Consider the following 21,577-nt stretch of genomic DNA (forward strand, 5'->3'; position numbering starts at 1 on the left):
CCGTTGTATTACTGAGATGTAAAGGTCTCCCATGATATTAGCATAGACACAATCGAGTCAGGTTGACATCACCTCTGTATCGACGCCATGTCAGTTGACACGTCCTGCGATATACGTGGCCTGCATCCAGTGGAGGTTACCATAACTATGAGTTTGGTTGTGCACGCTTCCTTGAAATATACATATGAAGATTAGGAAGCCAATATTAATATTAGCTTTTTTTTTTTTCACTAACTGATCAAATATATTGAAATCATTCAATATTCTTAGATAGAGCGTCTTGTGAGCCCGTACTGCTATGCACCACTACCCTGCCTATTTCTGCCGTGGAGCAGTAATCCGTTTCGGTTTGAATAGTGGGTCAGCCGTGTTACGGCAGTGGAGGTTTTGTACTGATATCTATTTTATGTCTATGGTAACAGTGGTAGCAACTCGATTTTGGCAGTCCACTGACCTAAGCAAAAATTACAAAAAAATATCATTTAAATCATTTAAAAAAAAATACTGCAAATCCCGTGCTTGGAATGAAATGGTTGGTTTTACCGTAACTCAGATAACTACCATCCAAGTAGTAGTAATCTCCCTACTGCCTGAGACTCCCATTGAATATTTTTGGTAGTAAGACGTATTGCGAGACCATGCGGGTTGGTAATATTTCTGTCCAAAAGGATGCATGAGTTTGAAGAGTCAATGGAAACCGCTACATCATGTAAGTAGGCTAACGTCAGGATTACCGTGACACCAGATGGCAAGGCATCCTTATGGTGGTCTAATAAAAAAGATGAGGTAATTTAAATGATACACAGTAGTAATATCGTATCAGAAACTCAGCAACTCCTGGCCTCATTCATCAAAAACTACAAACATAATGAATCTATTAGAATTCGGTGCACAAACACCGCAGCCGTTTCGCAAATACTGACGTAATACAATCGACTATAATAAAATGATATCGCTCTCCGCTGCATATCGCCATGAATTTACATAAAATTAGGGGATCAAATATAATCACTATTACAATCAAATCAAATCAAATCAAATAATTTTTTATTTTTTTTTATTCATCATTCAACATAAATGAAAGTACATACTTGTTGAACGTCAAAAGAACTACCGCCAATTCACAAGAACTAGCCTCCGTACTGAGAAGAATTGGCAAGAAACTCAGCGGGCATGTTTTTTTTTTTTTTTTTAATAAATTATTATTTATAAATTTTTTAATATTAAATAAAATTTTTTAAATATGAATTTTTTACAATGAGTATTATAACGTAACAATTACTACAATATTGAAATGCCCGGAGCGAGCAACTCATTCCCACTTTGTGCAATCTTCTAGATAATCATTGACTTTATAGTAAGCTTTATTGCACAGATGTTCTTTAACAGTTTTCTTAAACCTATGTATATGTAGGTTCTGAACATCTTGTGGGATTTTGTTGTACAGGCGCACAGAAAAACACCCGAATGAATTTCGTATCTTATGTAACCTACTCATCGGCACAACAAGCTTGTGTTTGTTCCTAGTATTTCTATTATGTATGTCCGACTTTTTAGGAAACTCCTCAATATGTTTACGAACATACATCAAATTTTCAAAAATGTACTGGGATGGCATAGTGAGAACTTTAATTTCTTTAAATTTCTCCCTCAGGGATTCCCTTGAGTGCATGTTATAAATAGCGCGTATAGCTCTTTTCTGCAGAATAAATATCGTTTCTACATCGGCCGCATTGCCCCATAGCAAAATGCCATAGGACATGACACTGTGGAAGTAACTAAAGTAAACTAAACGAGCCGTGTCCGCGTTTGTTAACATTCTATTTTTTTTTACTGCGTATGCTGCAGAGCTGAGCTTACTCGCCAATTTATGAATATTCACTATAGGGAATCACTATTTTAAATCTACGAATGTATGATAATAGCCAGGGACGTCTTAAACTAGGCTGGGGCCCTTGGGCACACAAGTATTTGAGGCCCTTTTGGAAAGTAAAAAAAGCGAATTATAATAACATTTTTTTACTGAGTATGACCATTTATTATAGGTAATCAAATACAGTATGATATAATATGTCATTAATTATATTAGAATGCTGCTCGTTTTTTGGTTACGATTACGATAATGGTTTCTTTCGGGATTTCTGTTGAACAAAATATTCCATTATATCTTTAAAGTCAATTTTTTGAAAGATATCACAGAGCAAAGAATCCTATGCCCATAATTGACAAATTACTCAGCCGTTCTTGTAACATTGTTGTTCGCAATTCATTTTTTATTCTCTTAAGCTGCGAAAATGACCGCTCTCGACTACAATTGGTAATCAAATTGTCGGTCCTTCGGGGCCCCCTGAGAATGGAGGCCCTGGGCACGGGCCCCGTGTGCCCTTATGGTAAAGACGGTATTGATAATAGCGATGCCAACAAAAACTCCACATCTTTCTGCACGGCACTAAACACGCCCCTGTGATGGACAAAACATTATAGTTAACATCAGAATGCGTGATTCGTTTAAAGACCGCAACACCTAATAAAGTTCTCAAGTGTCATTCTGATGCTAATTAAAACACAAAGGGTTCGGTTGACAGACCGAAACGACGGCGAGTGCGAATGGAATGGCGCCCTAAATAGCTTAGCTAATGTGATTATTATTGCCACGGGGATCGGACGGCGAATCTTCAAAATTCCAGTCCTCTTACCCTATTCAACTTAAGGAGTATATTTTAATGTGAAATCCGATGTCCACAAAGATTTATAAACTTTTTGCATTAGAGGACCATAGATGTAAACAGCATTCAAATCTAGGTTTACTATTCAAACACGATTCGATTGAATTTTGAGACAAAACGAAACTAAGCAGTTTTAAAATCGCCAATTTTCACGCGATTCCCAGTGACCCGATCCATTACGAAACAGAAAACTAGGAACAAACTCCGTCGGTAATCAAAGAGCGAAATCAAACGACGCCACCGTCACTGCTTTGATGTCTCTTTGTAAATTTGTCTTGATGCCATTCCTATTTCTTGATTTACATAATGCCGAACGCAGCTCCGTAGGAAATAGCCGACTTTGAACTGATATCAAACGTTCAAACTTTTCTAGTCGGTCTCTCAACACGACAGTTTGTAAACAATTTTATGAAGGAATAAACCTAATTAAATTTAAGTGGGTTACCTATCATAAATATGTTTGGTTTAATTTAACGAAAGCTGTAATCTTCAGACGACTCCAATTTATAATACATTTTTATAAAGGACTAGCAACTATTAGATGGTCTATCATAGTGTTGAAGTGTACATGTATTTAAAAAAAAAGTCTTGTACTATGTACGAACACAGACTCAATAACGAAAAGGTTTCTTCAAAACCATACTAAATGACATGTAATCAAATTATCAAGTAGCCAAAATACATGACTTAAAACCGTGCAAGAATAGCCTAAATTTGATTTATTCAACTTTGTGTACCAGAGTACAGGAGTGGATTAATGGCTAATTGTTTACCAGTCAACCAAAGGTGGTGTAGAGAGTCATATGTGATCGGTGCACGTTTTGGATTTTTTTACTAATTCTCAATAACTTTACTAGTTTCTATCGCGTTGTTGAACCACCCTGTATATATCAATCAATACCTAAGTAGCAATACGTTTTAAAACAAGCACAATAATTACAACCTCTATCCCTTTTAAACAATACCTCGCAAGCTCTTTGATGATTTTAATAGTTCCCCTCATTTATCTTTATGATTGAGTTTCTTTTCAGAAACGTCATAAGTTTTAGTCTGCGCGCTGAAACTGCTACTATTACGTTGACAAGAACATGATCGATGATGTGTCTTCATTTTTTGTCATATTTATAACAGCTAACGGCTTATCTAGTCCTAAAATTTATTGAGAAATGTTTAAAACATAATGCTGATCATTGATTTTGGCACAGTCTATTTATTCTGTTGCAGAAAAAAAAACATACTTATTTATTTACCTATATATTTGTTTTATTAAATAATACAGCTTGCTTTTGAACAATTTAAAATTCGCTATGGCAAATTCAACATAAACTGTATAGAATATGAGAACGTATGTATATAAGCACGGGTTTTCGGAACGTGCTGATCTCAAACATACAGTCCATCATATTTTTTGTAATACAATAAAATATTTAACTATAGAACGTTAACGAAGTAACCCGATAGTCTGTTTATATCGCGTCCCCTTTTAACTTGAAAGTTGCGAAAACAAACAAACCAACAAACCGGAGTCGCTTCAAAGCGATGAAAATGACACTGCGGTAAAAATAGATCTCGTCTGTAATCCTTTCATGTTCGTCAGTCCGCTCCGTCGATGTCTGCGACACTTCTCATCGGCAGTAAACTTTTAGGATTACCTATCTATTTGACAACCTAATACAGTACGGGCTATCAGCAAAATATATTGCAAAGAAAAATAGACTTTAAATGAGATAAGCAAATACCATTCTCTATTAAAAGCTTCACGCAAGTTGCACCCATTAGGAACTCTCTCTCACTTCCATATCCATATCATATATATTAGCCATCTTAAAATGCTAATTACTACGTCATTTTAAAAGTATCTTCGATATTGAATTTAACAGGTCAAATACTTTTGTAAAAGTGAAAACATTTGTTTTTTTTACATTGTCATTATCGGAGTTCCTTGACTATTTTTTTATTTAGCCACTAATAATAAATACTTACTTAACCTTTATAAATTATGCGATAATGCAACATGCCTTTAGGACCCAACAAATTTAGAATTGATCTGTAGGTAAACGCCACCAATGTCGACGGTACGTGATCAGCATCCACCGGATTTCGGATGGCATACTGATCACGTGTCAAGAATTCCCAATACACCGTCAATGGGACGTGACGCGGCCCGTGGTTGGGCCCACCAAGCCACGGACGTCAATAACTGACAAAATTTAATGAGCAGAGGCATATCTTGCATTGCCAGTTAAAAAAAATGTAGGTGTAGTTCATTAATGTAACGACGCAACAATTATTAGGTATGTGATTCGTTTTGTAATGTCTCGACCAAATATTAATCAAACGTACCTAACCTTTTTTTTCCACAGGATAAAATCGCCGGATCCCCACCCGCGCAGCTTAAGGGATAGTTGAACCTCACTAAAAACTCCTGTCGCTCACAGCCGGCGTCCTACTCCGGGCCGGGCCGAAGCCCAGCCGGGACTATTGAGACGGCGGAACAGTTAATGGAACTTTCTTTTTTTTTATTACTCTTTAGGGCAGCCCATAGACATCACCACGTGGACGTCGCAAACTTCAAGGTGAAGGTTCAAAGAATCATTTTATGTTGCACAACAGCAGTTCTACCCTTCAAGCCATGGTTACAGAAATGTACAATACGCCATGTCACTAGTAAACACCGATCGGTCATCTCAGTATTCAGGTAAAATATTCAGAGAACACTGCAGGCTGTTCTTCGATAAATCCTTCAATCGCCCCTTATTTCGACCCACAGGAAAAAGTAATGCTAATTAGTATTCATTGAAAAACATTTCTAGCTTAAGTCTCGGCGAGCTACGATGTGCTTATTCAGAAAATTGCCTTATGTGGATTCACGGGCACTTTATGAGAAAAAAAGTACACGATAATATTTATTTGTCATGATTTGGTTTCTATGGGATTTTGATTATAATATGATAAAAATAAATACATATAAATACGATTAAAAATACATAATATGATGTATTTTTTCGTTAACGCCACATCACATAAGTACTCGTTTTTTAAATAAATATCACTAAACGCAACTTAACCTCAAATGTCAACAATGTCACTGTCATTAATTGTCAGAATTTCTTATTTAATTTCTTCAATTACAATAAAAAATATGATACCAACATAATAAATTAATTTTACTTTATTTTAATACTATATACTTTTTTCCTACCTATAATAACCGATGTACTTTATCTGAAGAAAAAAAGGTGAATACCCTAATGAAGACCCAAGTCCAACAAACAGCCAAATCTCAAAATACAGTTAGTTCGTTCTGTGTTAAATGAAACGTAAAAAAGCCTAGATACATTTTTATAGTAAAATAGACGATGGTTATCACGATACTCAAACGTCAAAGAATATAGCACTTCAATCATCCGTGACCACGAAAATAACGTATTCGTAGTCGGAAACAATATAATGACAGTCAAAATTCAAAATTAAACCATAAAAGTCTTCTTCTTTTTCTCCACCTTATCTCACTAGGTGGGGTCGGCACAGCTAATTTTTCTCTTCCATTCTCTTCTATCAGCCGTCATCTCATCACTCGCTCCTCTCTCTCTCTCTCATATCGTCATTCACACACTCCATCCATCCATTAAACCATAAAAGTACTTTTCATTATCTCTTCAATAAAGTTTCGATCTCTAGACTAAATTTTAAATCACATTTTCTGATTACCTACCTATATCCTAAAAATACTTTAAAAGGGTTGTTGATTTATTCATACTAGTACCTATATAACGTCAATATTTTAAGTAAAATAAAACATATTATTAGACGGGATACACATTAAACATCAGACAAAACAAAACGATTTTGAAAATTTAATATTCTCAAATGAACCATGTATTATTGAATAATTTATTCCTCCACACGCTTCGAACAGACAGATATATTACCTATAATCTATTCAGCAACATCGCCTATTTGTAGTCGGTTTTTTACCGCTCATAAATACATTCGTCTACTAAACAAACAAATTTAGAAACTGTCGCAACAACCTGGGTCACTGTCCACTGAGGACATCAAAGACTCCGTTATCTTTGATCTGGCCGCTTCAAACCGCCAACATTACAGCTGAAATTATTAATAAAAGAAATATATTCTCACAAAATATTCGGTACTTCATATTTTTTTAGTGACTCGTTCGTAAAAGTGATTATAAAAACCCCAATGAGTCAGATATTTCAGCCAACGAGGCAATATCGAACTTTATCGTGTACTAACTGATACATTACGGTTTTACATTGGTGATTCAAATCATATTTACTGTTTTTTGACTTTGCCTCATCCAAAACTACTATGAAATGATATTATAGGAATCTAAAGTGTTTAGAATTCGGTTGAAAAACTCGATAAAAAACATTACCAATGTATTATTATCATAATAAATACTTAAAATACATAAAAAACCGGCATTCCAATAAAACTGAACTGGCTAAAAATATAAATAAACTTTAATTAGAGGAAAAACTCCGAAAAAAAATATTCGTATCAAATAGGTACTTATAAACACAGTATTCAATTCAATTACATCATATCCAATTTTAGGAAAAACCCTGAATATGATAGTGAAAAACCATTAATTACATTCGAAGCTCCGACTACTGAATTACTGTTCATTTTGAATCCAACATGGCGAGCGGCGCTATTAAGTCATTATAGTGTCCTTTAATCTAGATCCCACAATTACTCACATACTTAAGGACGTATATTTCGATCACAGTTGCAAAGAAATTTAAAGTTTTTTTTTTCTGATTGAAGGATTACTGGTGGCCCGGAGATCTTTCCAGTTTCACCAGGACACATGGGCGAGCAAAGGCTCAGCCAAGAGGGGTGGGATTTGCTAACAACTGCCCGAGCGCCTCCGAAGAGACCTAACAACTCAAGAGCAGCTGCTTCGCGAATGAATCTACTATCGGATCAGAATCGCGACCCACTGAGAAGATCCGGTGACAAACTCAGCGAGCTGATGTATGCGTTAGGTTGCACGTCGAACTCTTTATCGAGTTCGACGAGTACGGTTACCTACGGTCCCTAAGCCTGCTCCCAGTGTTAGAGCTGAAGGCGTTTAATGCAAAGGTTATTGGATCTGATGGATCCGTAATGACGTGGAAATTTCGAGTCAATAAAAGCAAGTTCATTAATGTTTTATTGCTCAGATGGGTGGATGAGCTCACACCCTATGTGGTGTTAAATTGTTACCGGAGCCCATAGACAACGACAACGTAAATACCGCCAACCATCTTGAGACATGTCTTCTCAGATTTACTATACGTACGGCTGCCTCACCCTTCAAACCAAAACGCATTACTGCTTCACGGCAGACATTGGCCGGGCGATGGTACCTCGATGAGCTCACGAAACGTCCTGCCACCAATGATTACGCAAATTATAATTTTTACGGCTTTGATTTTTATAACCCGTTGGAAGTTATTCGTGAACATTTCTTAAGTACGTAATTCATTAGAAATATAGGTACTTACCTGCCTGCGAGATTCGAACACCGGCCCTTTCGTATCGATCGTTACGAATGCACCGGCCATCTTATCCTTTAGACCAGGACGACTTCGACGAATATATAAATGTCATTTTCTGAGATCTCCGTGAACGGCATAAATTATAATAAAAACAAGGTTATGTAATGCGTATGGACACCGTTCCATTTTCAAATTAATATTTGTTTCAACAAATTCAAATATTTCTATTTAATATTGAGATTAAAAAAAAAGTAATTATTTCTTATTACGCTTTTAACTATATTTATATTCAAAAAAACACTACACATATATATTGGTACAATTAATCTTGGTCGAGCCATTAGGAGGGGTTAAGTATGTTTAATAGCGGGTTTAACGAGGAGCCACTTTATTTAGATTGTCGCGTTTGTCCCCTACAAGTTGTATCTGTCGTACACCAGACAAATATTGACGTTGTAAACGTTTATTGGCTTATTTTATATGAAGAAGAAACTTTATATGTAACCACGAATATAAATATTTGTTTTCTTTTAAATGTGAATACGCTTGAACAGTTTTTTGATGTAGGTCTAAAATACACATTTGTGACTTATTTCTCAACGATCATAAATATTTTTTTTTATTGCTTAGATGGATGGACGAGCTCACAGCCTACATGGTGTTAAGTGGTTACTGGAGCCCATAGACATCTACAACGTAAATGCGCCATCCACCTTGAGATATAAGTTCGAAGGTCGCAAGTATAGTTACAACGTCTGCCCCACCCTTCAAACCGAAATGCATTACTGTTTCACGGCAGAAATAGGTAGGATGGTGGTACCTACCCGCGCGGACTCACAAGAGGTCCTACTACCAGTAATTACGCAAATTCTTTTTATTTTATGGTATTTTGATGTATAGTCCAGCATTTTCTACTCTAAAAACTTGTGACGAAGAGTTCGACGAGCGAACTAACCCATAGCCTAGTGGAGGCTTAACGACAGAGGAAGATTTTCCATTACTCGGTAGTATTACTGGTGGTAGGACCTCTTGTGAGTCCGCACGGGTAGGTACCACCTCCCTGCCTATTTCAGCCGTGAAGCAGTAATGCGTTTCGGTTTGAAGGGTGGGGCAGCCGTTGTAACTATACTGAGACCTTAGAACTTATATCTCAAGGTGCGTGGCGCATTTACATTGTTGTAGATGTCTATGGGCTCCAGTTACCACTTAACACCAGGTGGGCTGTGAGCTCGTCCACTCACCTCAGCAATAAAAAAAAAAAAAAAAAAAAAAAAAAAAAAACCGACGGTCCAAATGTTGTTCGGAACTTGTACATATGTAGTTCTGTGATTGCTATCAGTGTTCTGTGATCTTGTGAGTCCGCGCGGGTAGGTACCACCGCCCTGCCTATTTCTGCCGTGAAGCAGTAATGCGTTTCGGTTTGAAGGGTGGGGCAGCCGTTGTAACACTGAGATCTTAGAACTTATATCTCAAGGTGGGTGGCGCATTTACGTTGCAGATGACCATGGGTTCCAGTAACCACTTAACACCAGGTGGGCTGTGAGCTCGTCCACCCATCTATCAATAAAAAAAAAACAATATAAAAAATGTTCGAGGGTACCGGTACTTCAAATAAAAAATTTAAATAAAGATACAAAGATATAGACAGATAAAAACATAAAATTGAATAATTCAACAAGTCACAAAATTAGAACAAGCTCATGAGTTTTATACGGTCGCTAACAAGCAACGAGAGCTTCGTACAAATATACACACGCTCTTAGTTTGACGGAATATACGAGGTGTGTAGACATATTTTATGACGCGCGGTAATGACTATCCCCCCCTTATGACTTCTTTTATCAGTCATATATATATGGATGGAGATATGGAACAGCTACATGACGGAAGATTCACGTTGTTATTTTAATACCAAAATAAGTACCGTATTTAGATACAAGAGAAAAATAGCATAAAAAAAGAGATATCCACTAAATAAAGACACATTACATGTAGGCAGTATATTTTAGATACAACGTATCGCATAAATATTCTACGTAATCTACCAAAAAATTGGTGTATAAGTTCGAGTAATAAATATCTTTAAAGAAAACAGTAAATCGAACAGAAAATCCCCTAGATTTTAGTTCCACAATGTAGTGGGTAAACTTGATATTTACTGAGAAAGTACCGAAACTTATTGAGACAGGCTCGTAGGGATCTGACGTTACTTTAAAACAGTACTTTAGAAATAATGTTGCCGGGAATTCTTTAACTTTTCCTCATTCCGCGTTAACTTTATATTCCTCTGTAAGGGAGTCCATTAAAAATATGTAGTTCAAAACTAAAAGTCGTAGAGTAATTCAATTGTAAGCATGTTTGTAATCATTAATGAATCATTATATCATGCTTCTCATTGAATTTAGCCCAATAACTTTAACATAAATTTATTTTTATATTAACCAATAAAACTTTATAACACGGTATAAGAACGATACGACAATTACACGTCTTAATTAAGCTGTACAAAATAAATTACATAATAATTTGATTTTACTACTGAACAGTTAACGTGAAAGAAAGACGCCTTTTCAAATATTCGCCGAAAGTTCATAGAATAGTTTTGTCTCACAGGAAATAATAGTTCATATTTAGCATTCGTGTCTATTATTGAGTGTGAGTCACGATATTTATGATTCGGATAGTATTGATGTAGTTGTTAAGTTATTCAGACAGTGTCGCGGGGAGGAAGCGACCGTCACGCGGCGTTCCCTAACGAGACGGAATTAAATACTAATGTATTAACCACGACGTAAACTGTTTTGATGTTTATTCTATAAAAGGCAAATGAAATGGGAACTCTTTCTTTTTCGTTAATTGCCGTAATCTATACTTCTATCTATATCTATACTAATATTATAAAGAGGAAAGATTTGTTTGTTTGTTTGTTTCGAATAGGCCCCGAAACTACTGAACCGATTTGAAAAATTCTTTTTCCATTAGAAGCCGACATTGTCCCTGATGAACATAGGCTACTTTTTTTAATTTATTTTTTTTATATTTTTGGATTCATGTGTGTTTTAATGTTTCCGAAGCGAAGCGAGGGCGGGTCGCTATACTTAATATTATAAAGAGGAAAGATTTGTTTGTTTGTTTGTATTGAATAGGCTCCGAAACTACTGAACCGATTTAAAAAATTCTTCCACTGTTGGAAATCTACGCTATCCCCGGGTGACATAGGCTTATTTATTTTATTTTCAAAAAAATTAGGCATCCTTACTGAAACTTCAATAATGTAACCCAATGTGTAAAAAAATTACCTAAAATTCTTTACATCACGAGCGCTACTTCCCAAGCGAAGCCGGGGCGGGCCGCTAGTTTAACAGATAAAACTCACGGCCCACGTAGTATTGTGTTTCTACCGGAGTTCATAGACAACATGAACACCGCTTACAATTTTGAGACGAATGGTCGAAGTCTGTGGTTTTTTTACTGGTAGCAGGACCTCTTTTGAGTCCGCGCGGGTGGATACCGCCACCCTGCCTATTTCTGCCGCGAAGCAGTAATGCGTTTCAGTTTGAAGGGTGGGGCAGCCGTTGTAAGTATACTGAGACCTTACCACTTATATCTCAAAGTGGGTGGCACATTTACGTTGTAGACGTCTATGAGCTCCAGTAACCACTTAACACCAAGTAGGCTGTGAGCTCGTCCACCCCTCTAAGGTATAAAAAAAAGTCTCTACACCATTGTAATAACACACACGCTTCGGGAATAAATGGCAGGATGTTGATAACCACCCGTAATCACAATACGTCATCATCGTCCTCCTTCCCTTCTCCCAGTTACCTGGGGTCCGCGCAATATGCTTTCTCGTTCCATAGTCCTCTATCATATACCGTTTCTGTGCTCACTCCCCTCTTTCACATATCGTCTTCACGCAACCCACCATTTTTTCTTAGGTCTACCTCTTCCTCTAAAGCCTTCCACATTTTCACGATACGCATTTAAATTATATTTATAACATTGCTACTCGGCATTTTTGTTTCTTTATCTTCGTATCATATTTATTTTTTAGTTCAAATTTGTTGTAATTCGGCTCAAATAATTAAGTCTTTATAATTAATTCTTTTAAAAATTATTTAAATTATATTAATGTAACAATGATGTTGAAAAATACGACGGCGAGCGAATGAAACGTGTTTGTTTTAACATTCCACCGACAATGTCCATAACTTATATATGCGTTTAATAATTTGCTTTTTATTCATTCAACGCTTTTTCTCGGAACGAAGGACACTCGTGATGCCTTCCTTGATTGAGACCGACGCGCTTGGACGAATAATTTTATTATACCACTCTCTAATATACAGGAAGAAGCTTGTACGTCGATTGATCGAAATCGTAGGAAACACCGGGCTCCGTTTATTTTTGAACTAGATGATGACCGAGCTTTGCTCGTTTTCGAAGTGAAACTTCTTTAGGCGCATGAGGGTAAAATTTTTACAGAACGTCACGCAGGTATGCAACGGAAGTGACATCAAACTACTATTGAAATTAAGTACTTGTCAAATGTCAGTAGTAGTAGTTGTTGTATTTTTCCAACTGGAAAGGCAAATGTATCATACCATACAGCCTAATATTTTATAATTTTTTTGTGAAAAATGTTAATAGGAATTAAAATGCAATGAAAAGAATTTGGAACATTAATCAAATAGCATGAAATTAAATTAGTCAATTCAATTTGCAAAATATTAGTCATTTACAATTTAGAAATCTAAACATAATGTGACTGTCAACACTGAGGTTTGAGATTGACATTTGACAGACTTTTGGCGGGAACATATCTTCCTTTTTCCCTTTCTCTAAGTCTCGGAAATCTAAAGTTTTAGATTTGTATAAATATAAGCAAGACTTATAAATTATTTCGCCAAACAAGTTTCACTTCTGACATGTGTACTTTGTACGCACGCACTTTTCTTTTGTTTTTTTTTGATAACGCCATCTTGTTGTTTCTTTAAAGCAGTTAGTTGCTCTCAATTAAGAAAAATAGTATTTATATTCGCCAATAGATATCGGGAAGAGTCATAAAGTTGATTATCGATAAAGTTGATTATTGAATACACGAATAAAACAACGTTTTCTGAAAATAAATCGTAGCTAGATCGATTTATCGCCCCCGAAATCCCCTGTATACTAAATTTTATGAAAATCGTTGGAGCCGTTTCCGAGATTCAGACATATACAAGAATTGCTCGTTTAAAGGTATAAGATAGACTACAAACAGATTCATCGAAACGAACCAAAGACAAAACCTTTTGTGTGTAAGCGCCGCCGTGCCGAAATAAAATATCAAATGACCTCGGAGCGTACGGAGGTAAAAATATCCAACACTAAAAAAATCCCGGGGAAGCAATAAATCTGCTTAATTAGTCAATTCGAAGCTTGAAGTCAAAACTTTGATTGGGAATTGTGGAGTTAGGACCGAGACGCGGACGAGGGGGAGTCAATAAACGATGTCCTTTGTCGAATTCATAATATTATTCTTATCAAATTCCTGACCTAAATATGGCACAGAATTTCTAGGATTAACAAACGAATATTGAAAACATTGAAGATTATTTTCCGTAAACAAATTTTAAAATTTAATTCGCGTTCATAATTTACACGTTATTAATTGAATTGTCACCAAAAAAAACCTACCTATGTGACCACGAAAACTGAAAAGTATTCGAAAGGTCGACGGAGGACTGCATGGCCCGTTTACCATTTAAAAAAAAAAACAATTGATTAATTTAAATGTGTAGTTCGAAATTAAAGCATCTTTCAGAGGAAGATTTCATGATCTGTTTTTTTTTTTTTTTTTTTTATTTATTAGACTCACAATACACATCACGAGCTAAAAGTTACATAAAAACACAGCTAAAAAGAAACAAAATCTGGCTTGCAACATAAGTTATGTGCGCACGACAAAACAAGACATTCCTTACAATCATTTCCAAACATTTGTACAACAACGTTCCTTACAATTACGACAAAACGACACGATAACGAAAACTAATCTAACTTATAATGCAAGGAAAAAAAAAAAAATCTCAATATAATACATTAAACAATTACATAAACCTATCTATTACTATTTTTTACCTTAGTAAAGTTAGAAGCTTTATACATTCAGCCTGTTCGAACGGTATGTGCGTAACGTGGGAGAATACGATCGATTAGATCAGAATATTTACATGCATCGCGTCTTCTATCGACAACGCAGTCGCAGGGAAAATGTCATTCCCTTTGAATTTGCAAGAAAGCAAGCGCATCACAGCGGAGGAATACAATGATATCAGTGTTGTTCTCTGTTGTTCATAAATGCGATTTTTTGTTTTTTTTATACTAGATGGATAAACTTTCGACTTATCAGGTACTAAGTCCCAATGTGAATGCACGGCTTGAGAAATAAAGTCGCAGAGTCAAATGAATTAAAATATAAAATAGCTGTCCCACGTCTGAAACAAAAAATGTGAGTTTGCCGCAGAAATAGGCAGGATTGTGGTTCCTATCGGCCTGCACTCACAATACTCCCCCCATCATCATAAAAAGTGCCTTTACCAAAACTTATGAGTTTTGTTTTTCCGTAATATCATTTCAGCCGACAAAAATTTCTAGATAGATTCAGAAAACAATAATCGCATCGCTCAAAACGATTCAAACCAACGTTTTGCCTATAAAGGCACGGCATAACACACTTGTAACATAACAGTCATTTTAAAACGTTACTCAAAATGTTAACAAAACAATACAAACGTCCGTCTGGTGTAGTGGTAAGTGACATGGTCACTACACTAGGGGGTCGCGGGTTCGAATCCCGCCAAGGGAAGATATTTGTATGATAAATATAAATGTCTTTTCCAGGGTTATGGATGTATATTAAATATATATATATATATATATATGTGTATAATAAAAATCTTACATTTATTTCCGATATCTGGTACCTGTAACACAAGTTCTTTACGAACTTATCACGGGACCAGTTAACGTGGCGTGATTGTTAGTAAAATATTTATTTATATTTATTACTCATGACGACGCTTGTAGCTGAAAGTAAGTATTGTACTTTTTGACGAAGCATGTTGCTGATAACTTTATTTCTGTAATCTGACGAAGCGTGTTGCGGATAATAAAATGTACTTTTAGGTTATTTAGGAATCTTATGTTTTTTTTTTGTTATAATAAATTTTAAAACGTTGCGTAACAATGAAAATGGCAGTAATGCTAACTTCGATTAGGTAATGTCAACGCAATATAAAATTAATGTTGTGTATTGTTCATATATTATCAGTTTCATGCGCTCGTGGATCGTTAACATCATATCGAGTTGGAACCTCGGACATTCGTTTGCACTTCGACGATGGTTTCCGGCGCAGTATGACCGTCAAAGTATCTAAGCTTAGTTTAGCACACGAATAGACTCAACAAACGTATCCTGAATGGATGCTTCGGGAAAACCGGAATGTGACCAATTTCGTTGGAGTGCGTACAATCCTTTCTATTATGTTTATACTAGAGGTCCCGCAGTAGTCGAAATTCGACTATAATTAATTGGAATTGTAAGTGTGTACACTATTATGATTGTATTTTATACTTCTATAATCACAAATTTCGCCAAGACTACACTATAAAAAATATTAACAAAGACAAACAATATTTAATCTATTCTCAATTTGACAACAGACGTCAAGAACAAAAGTTTGACAATAGTATGCATGCGTGTGTGCGTCAAATACATGGTATGTAGTGTGTGTAATGTTTTCTTTATTGATTTAATGTATCTTTTATGCATTATTTAGAAAAAAGATTAGCATTGTGCACTTCTTCTCTATATTCTCTATAAGTGTGGAAAATTTCATACTCCTCCGTCCGCGCAAATTTCGTAAAAAGGGATACAAAGTTTTTGCTTCACGTATTAATGTATAGATATTACAAATAGTATTTGAATAATGATAAAACATATGAATTACCTTCTCACATACGCTGCGACATGTTCCTTCAGCTTTGTCCGCTTTATCACAACATATTGATATATCTGAAACAAAACAAAAAATTGTTTTATTTTTAAAATATGTATAAACTAAAAATGAGGTATGTATTCGGAAAGCAAAGTAAAAAACTATTAATATTAAATACCTATTGGATCCACATTAGAACCGATCTAAAGAAATATAATAAGGTAGATTTCTTTTTATTACTACGATCTGACTTCTTACGTTTCGTCATAGTCTTAAAAAAACAGATATAGCTTCACTACATAGTATAAAACAAAGTCGCTTTCTCTGTCCCTATATCTGTCTGTCCCTATGTATGCTTAAATCTTTAAAACTACGCAACGGATTTTGTTGCGGTTTTTTTTAATAGATAGAGTGATTGAAGAGGAAGGTTTATTACAGTTCCGTACATGTAGTACATTACAGTTTCCGAAGCGAAGCGAGGGCGGGTCGCTAGTTAACAATAATTTCGAAATTACAGCAATCCCCTCTTTTGTTGCTAAATACTTTCGTGCTATCTGGAAATGACCTTTATACTCTCAACTAAAATAGGCAATGACATCTTGAACCGCTTTTATTAATAGTCTTACCTATGCACAATAATCATCATGAGATCACGACTTTACCGATTGTCAATTATTACATAAACCTATCCACAAATATATTCCATCGGTCGTCTTCAAACAAGACATCAAAGCTCCATCGGAATCGCTTCCACGTCACATATTTAGTTGAAATCACAACTAAGGCCGGCATTTTTTAAATTTAAACTCTTTTTATATTCGAAATAGCTATTGACACAGTTGAAGATGGAAACGTCCCTTCTACTAAGACAGCTGGTACCAGACCACAATAAAGCAGTTGCGACACATACAGACGACGACATAAAACGTTTCATCTACAATTTCCTCTGACGTCTCTTTATTCATATTACATCTGTCACACACATACACAAACCGGAGACTTTTGACAAAATCATATACTTACGCGCCTGTTATTTCCGCTTCTTTGTCGTGCAAACAAAATCGAATATTTTCTAATCTATATATTAATACGTGAAGCAAAAACTTTGTATCCCTTTTTATGAAAATTGCGCGGACGGAGGAGTATGAAATTTCTCACACTTATAGAGAATATAGAGAAGTAGTGCACGATGCTAATATTTTTTGAAAATAATGCATAAAAGATACTTTAAATCAATAAAGAAAACATCACACACACCACCATGTATTTGACACAACACATACACAAAAATATACTCTTTGCTTACTGTCAATTGTCGAATTGAAAATAGATTAATATTGTTTGTCTTTAATATTATTGATCTATAGTGCAGTTTTGGCGAATACTGTGATTATATTATCGAAATACATTAGTGTTTGACAATAGAACCATATTAATGTTTAAACTTATAATTTCAATTAATTATAGTCGAATCTCGACTACTGCGGGCCACTAGTATAGTATTCATAGTCGATAAGATACTGTAACTTTGAAATTTCAATGACGAAAAATATCGTTTCAGAGTTCGGGTCGTGGTAACAGAATCTCGCTTAATTGACGAGTGTGTGATAAAAAGTTTGATAAGCACAATTTAAAGTTTATTTATTTATTGATTTATAACTTTATATACTAGAGTATTGTACAGTATAAAGGCGGACTTAATGCCATAGGCATTCTCTGACAGTCTATCAATCTAAAGCTCATTTGTATCCTCAGTGAGGAACACGTGTTTGTGAGACGCGCGAACTTGTTCGGCCGTGATCGCTACAAACCGTGACTGCCGAAGTTAAGGAACTTCAAACGGTTTTAATTAGATATTTTTTCCTACCTATGCTGATAGCCTTGAGAGGCTATTTCAGCTTAACCCTAACGTGTGTAGGTGAGCTCACGGGGCTCAATCCGGAGTGTTGCAACACTGACCCTAGCAAGAGCAGTGCTTCGCAGAATCTACCACCGGATCGGAAACGCGACCCACTGAGAAGATCCGGCGAGAAACTCAGTGGGCTGTGTCTATGGGTTAATTCACTCGTCGAGCCTTTCGTCGCAAGCGACGGGCTCGACGAGGACGGTTACCGGTGCCTGTGGTGCCTAAAAGCACCGTTAATGGATCGGGAGGATCCGTAATGACGTGCTTTGGGCGACGTCGACTATTTACCATTCGGTTTTAATTAGAATGTATTTTTACACTGGCAGTCGAGAGAATGACCCCAAACATCGTTCATGTTAAGTCGAATAATTAAAAAATCACCTTTTTATTCAATATTTATCTTCCAGTCATACTAATCTCTACATAATTATCTTTACGTTTTATTTTTTATTTTTAAGATTGTAATACTTATTTAAAATCTCAAGGAGTCCATACAAGGAATGGCTGCATCTACGGTTTCAGTACACCAGGCGTTTTATCCTTTACGCCACGCCGATTTCAAAACTTTGTAGGTAAACTTCAAACTTTTTCCTTTTCTTAAACTTTGTATACTAGATTTCCGACCTCAGCTTGGCGAGTGCTGACTGTACACTTTAAATCACGTGGGCGTGGATTCGTGCTTAGCTGTGGCACGAAAGCCTCCTATAAGGGTTCAAACTATATCAATCCATACCTGATTTCCTCAAATCGGTTCAGCGCATTGAATAAATATGGATAGAGTTAGTTTCGAATTTATAAATCGAGGGGTGAAAAACTATTTTTTTAAGTGACATTTTTGTAATTTTACAGGAGAGCAATTTAAAGCTGACAATTTTGAAAAAATATAAAAAAACCCCAACTATTTCAATGGAGTAAATTTAATTAAAGTTTAATTAAAAACATCGAACTGTTGATGCTAGTAACAAACAAAATGCATCTTTAATTACAAATATAAATCTCACGTATTAATGTCGAAAATGTATGGCTCTAATAAAGTGTGGGAGGGTTAAACGGCAAAACGAAAAGATCTTCCACTGAGCTGGTGATGTTTGCTCGGTAGACCGACGGTCCAAATGTTGTTCGGAACTTGTACCTATATACCTAGTCAGGTCATAAATTCTGTCACATGTTTAATGTAAAATAATTGAAACAAGTTTATTCATTATGTACCATTCATATACCAAAATGAACTTAACAAAACATAGATTCTTATGACACTAAAGTTTATTCAAAATGACCTCCGTGATTTTGAATACAAGCCTTCAATCTGCGCGGCCAGTCGTCTATCGCAGCACGAACGAGGTCCATGTCAATATCGGCGGCTGCCTTAATCAAGGATGTCTTGAGTGACTCCAAATTGGGATGAGGCTTTGAGCACGCCTTTTCCTCCAAGTGTTGCCATATCTTGTAATCTAACGGATTCAAATCTGGACTGGAGGAGGGCCAGTCTTCGTGCCGGATGAAGTCGATTTCACGCGCCGCCAGCCAGTCTTGTGTGCTCTTCGCTCTATGAGCTGGCGCCGAATCTTGTTGGAATATCCAGTGCCTGTTATTGAACATGGTATGAGAAACAGGTTCCACAAGGTTCGTCAGGACTGTATTTTGATACACAACTGCATTCGTTTTTACACCTTTCTCACAAAAATGTACCTCTGTTAAGCCCCAATAAGAAACTCCCAACCATACCATGAGCGAGGATGGAAAATGACCTCGTTGGACACGCGGAATACGGTTGCTCGCTTCTTCACTACTGTGTGCGTACACCTTATCATTTTGTTTGTTGTAGCTCTCTTCTACGGTAAAAATTTTTTCATCCGAAAAAAGAATTTCCCGATATTTTTTTCCCGCGTACCGCTTCAACAAAGCGCGGCATCTCTTCAGTCTCAGGTCCATTAGACGAGCATTCAAACGATGTCCTGTTTTTCTTCGATATGCCCGAAGCCCTAAGTCTTCATATAACACCCTTTTCACCGTGGTTCTGCTTAACCCCATCTGAAGGGCCAACAGTTTCTGCTTACGTTTGGGATTTCTTTGAATTCGCGCCTTCACAGCTTTTATCACTGCTGAAGTCCTAACAGACCGAGGGCGACCACTTCTTGACCTGTCATCTACACTAGAGTCTTCATTGTATCATTTGATGGTACGATAAACGAATCTTTTGGTTATATTCAAAATTTTCAGTATGTTAAAAATTTGAATTGGCGCGTAACCGCAACGATGAAACGCAATAACTGCAACACGATCTTCTTTAAGCGTCCACTCCATATTTAAAAATGAGTATAATTCTAAAAGTATACATTTTTTATTTTCATGAACAATTCGAAATTCGAATTCAATAAACTTTTTTGTGGCCAGCATTCTAAAAGAAAAGTTTTTACTGTGTGACAATACTTATGACCTGACTAGGTATAATCTGAACCTCGGAAACGGCTCCAACGATTTTCATAAAATTTAGTATACAGGGGATTTCGGGGGCGATAAATCGATCTAGCTACGATTTATTCTCAGAAAACGTTGTTTTATTCGTGTTTTCAATAATCAACTCTTCCCGACATCTAATCTATTATACATACATCATAATACTATTTTTCTTAATTGAGGGCAACTAACCGCTTTAAAGACACAACAAGATGACGTTATCATCTAGTATCCATTAATTTAAAACGTTCAGATAGGATGTATTAGACAATACTAAAAATAACGCATCACGAATTGATTGACATTCGCGTATCCAATTTGCATTACGCCACCGACATAATTTAATCTCGGTAGGATCAAAGAGAAAGTAGCTACTTGAGTTCTAAGTTGTCGCGAACCAGTTTAATGGGCCAATCCCTTGGAATTATTTTGTCGAACGAAATTATAGGATGCAGTTGATTTAGTGACGTTGAGGTCTAGGGATGGAAGTTATGTAAACGACGTGAATGTAAAGTTTCTTATGCAATAACGAAAGGCCTATAAAATGCAATATAAATAATTGTAATTTTGCGGTAGGCAGCGGCTTGGCTCTGCCTTTGGCATTGCTGAAGTCCATGGGCGACGGTAACCACTCACCATCAGGTGGGCCGTATGCTCGTCTCCATACAAGGGCAATAAAAATAAAAAAGCATGCTTTAACAAAAACCGACTTCAAACGGAAAAAAAAAAAAAAGATATTCCAAAACAAATTAATATACATTAAAAACAATAATCATCGAAATCGGTTGGTGTGATATTGAGTTATTGAGCTATTCATCTATTTGTCGCGCACGTACTAAATGCAAATTTAAGACTTATATGGTTTTCTCATGGATACCATTATCAGAACGGGAATTAATTGAAATGGGACCACACGGGAAGCGTCAGCTCGCTAATAAAAAAAGAATCATCAAAATCGATTCATCCAGTCAAAACTTATAAGGTACTTATAAG

The 21,577-nt window shown here is 36.1% G+C and overlaps 1 protein-coding gene across 1 annotated transcript in view; it reads right to left on the bottom strand.

Annotated features, from left to right (window-relative positions):
- The window catches only part of LOC101740837 (reversion-inducing cysteine-rich protein with Kazal motifs), a 49,489-nt gene that overhangs the window by 17,593 nt on the left and 10,319 nt on the right, over positions 1-21,577 (bottom strand). The window contains exon 3 of the mRNA XM_004931661.5: positions 16,234-16,298. Within this exon, the coding sequence (XP_004931718.2) occupies positions 16,234-16,298 (65 nt within the window). The remainder of the gene's footprint in view (positions 1-16,233; positions 16,299-21,577) is intronic.

Source organism: Bombyx mori, chromosome 3 (assembly GCF_030269925.1).
Source record: "Bombyx mori chromosome 3, ASM3026992v2".
NCBI classification, from domain to species: domain Eukaryota; kingdom Metazoa; phylum Arthropoda; class Insecta; order Lepidoptera; family Bombycidae; genus Bombyx; species Bombyx mori.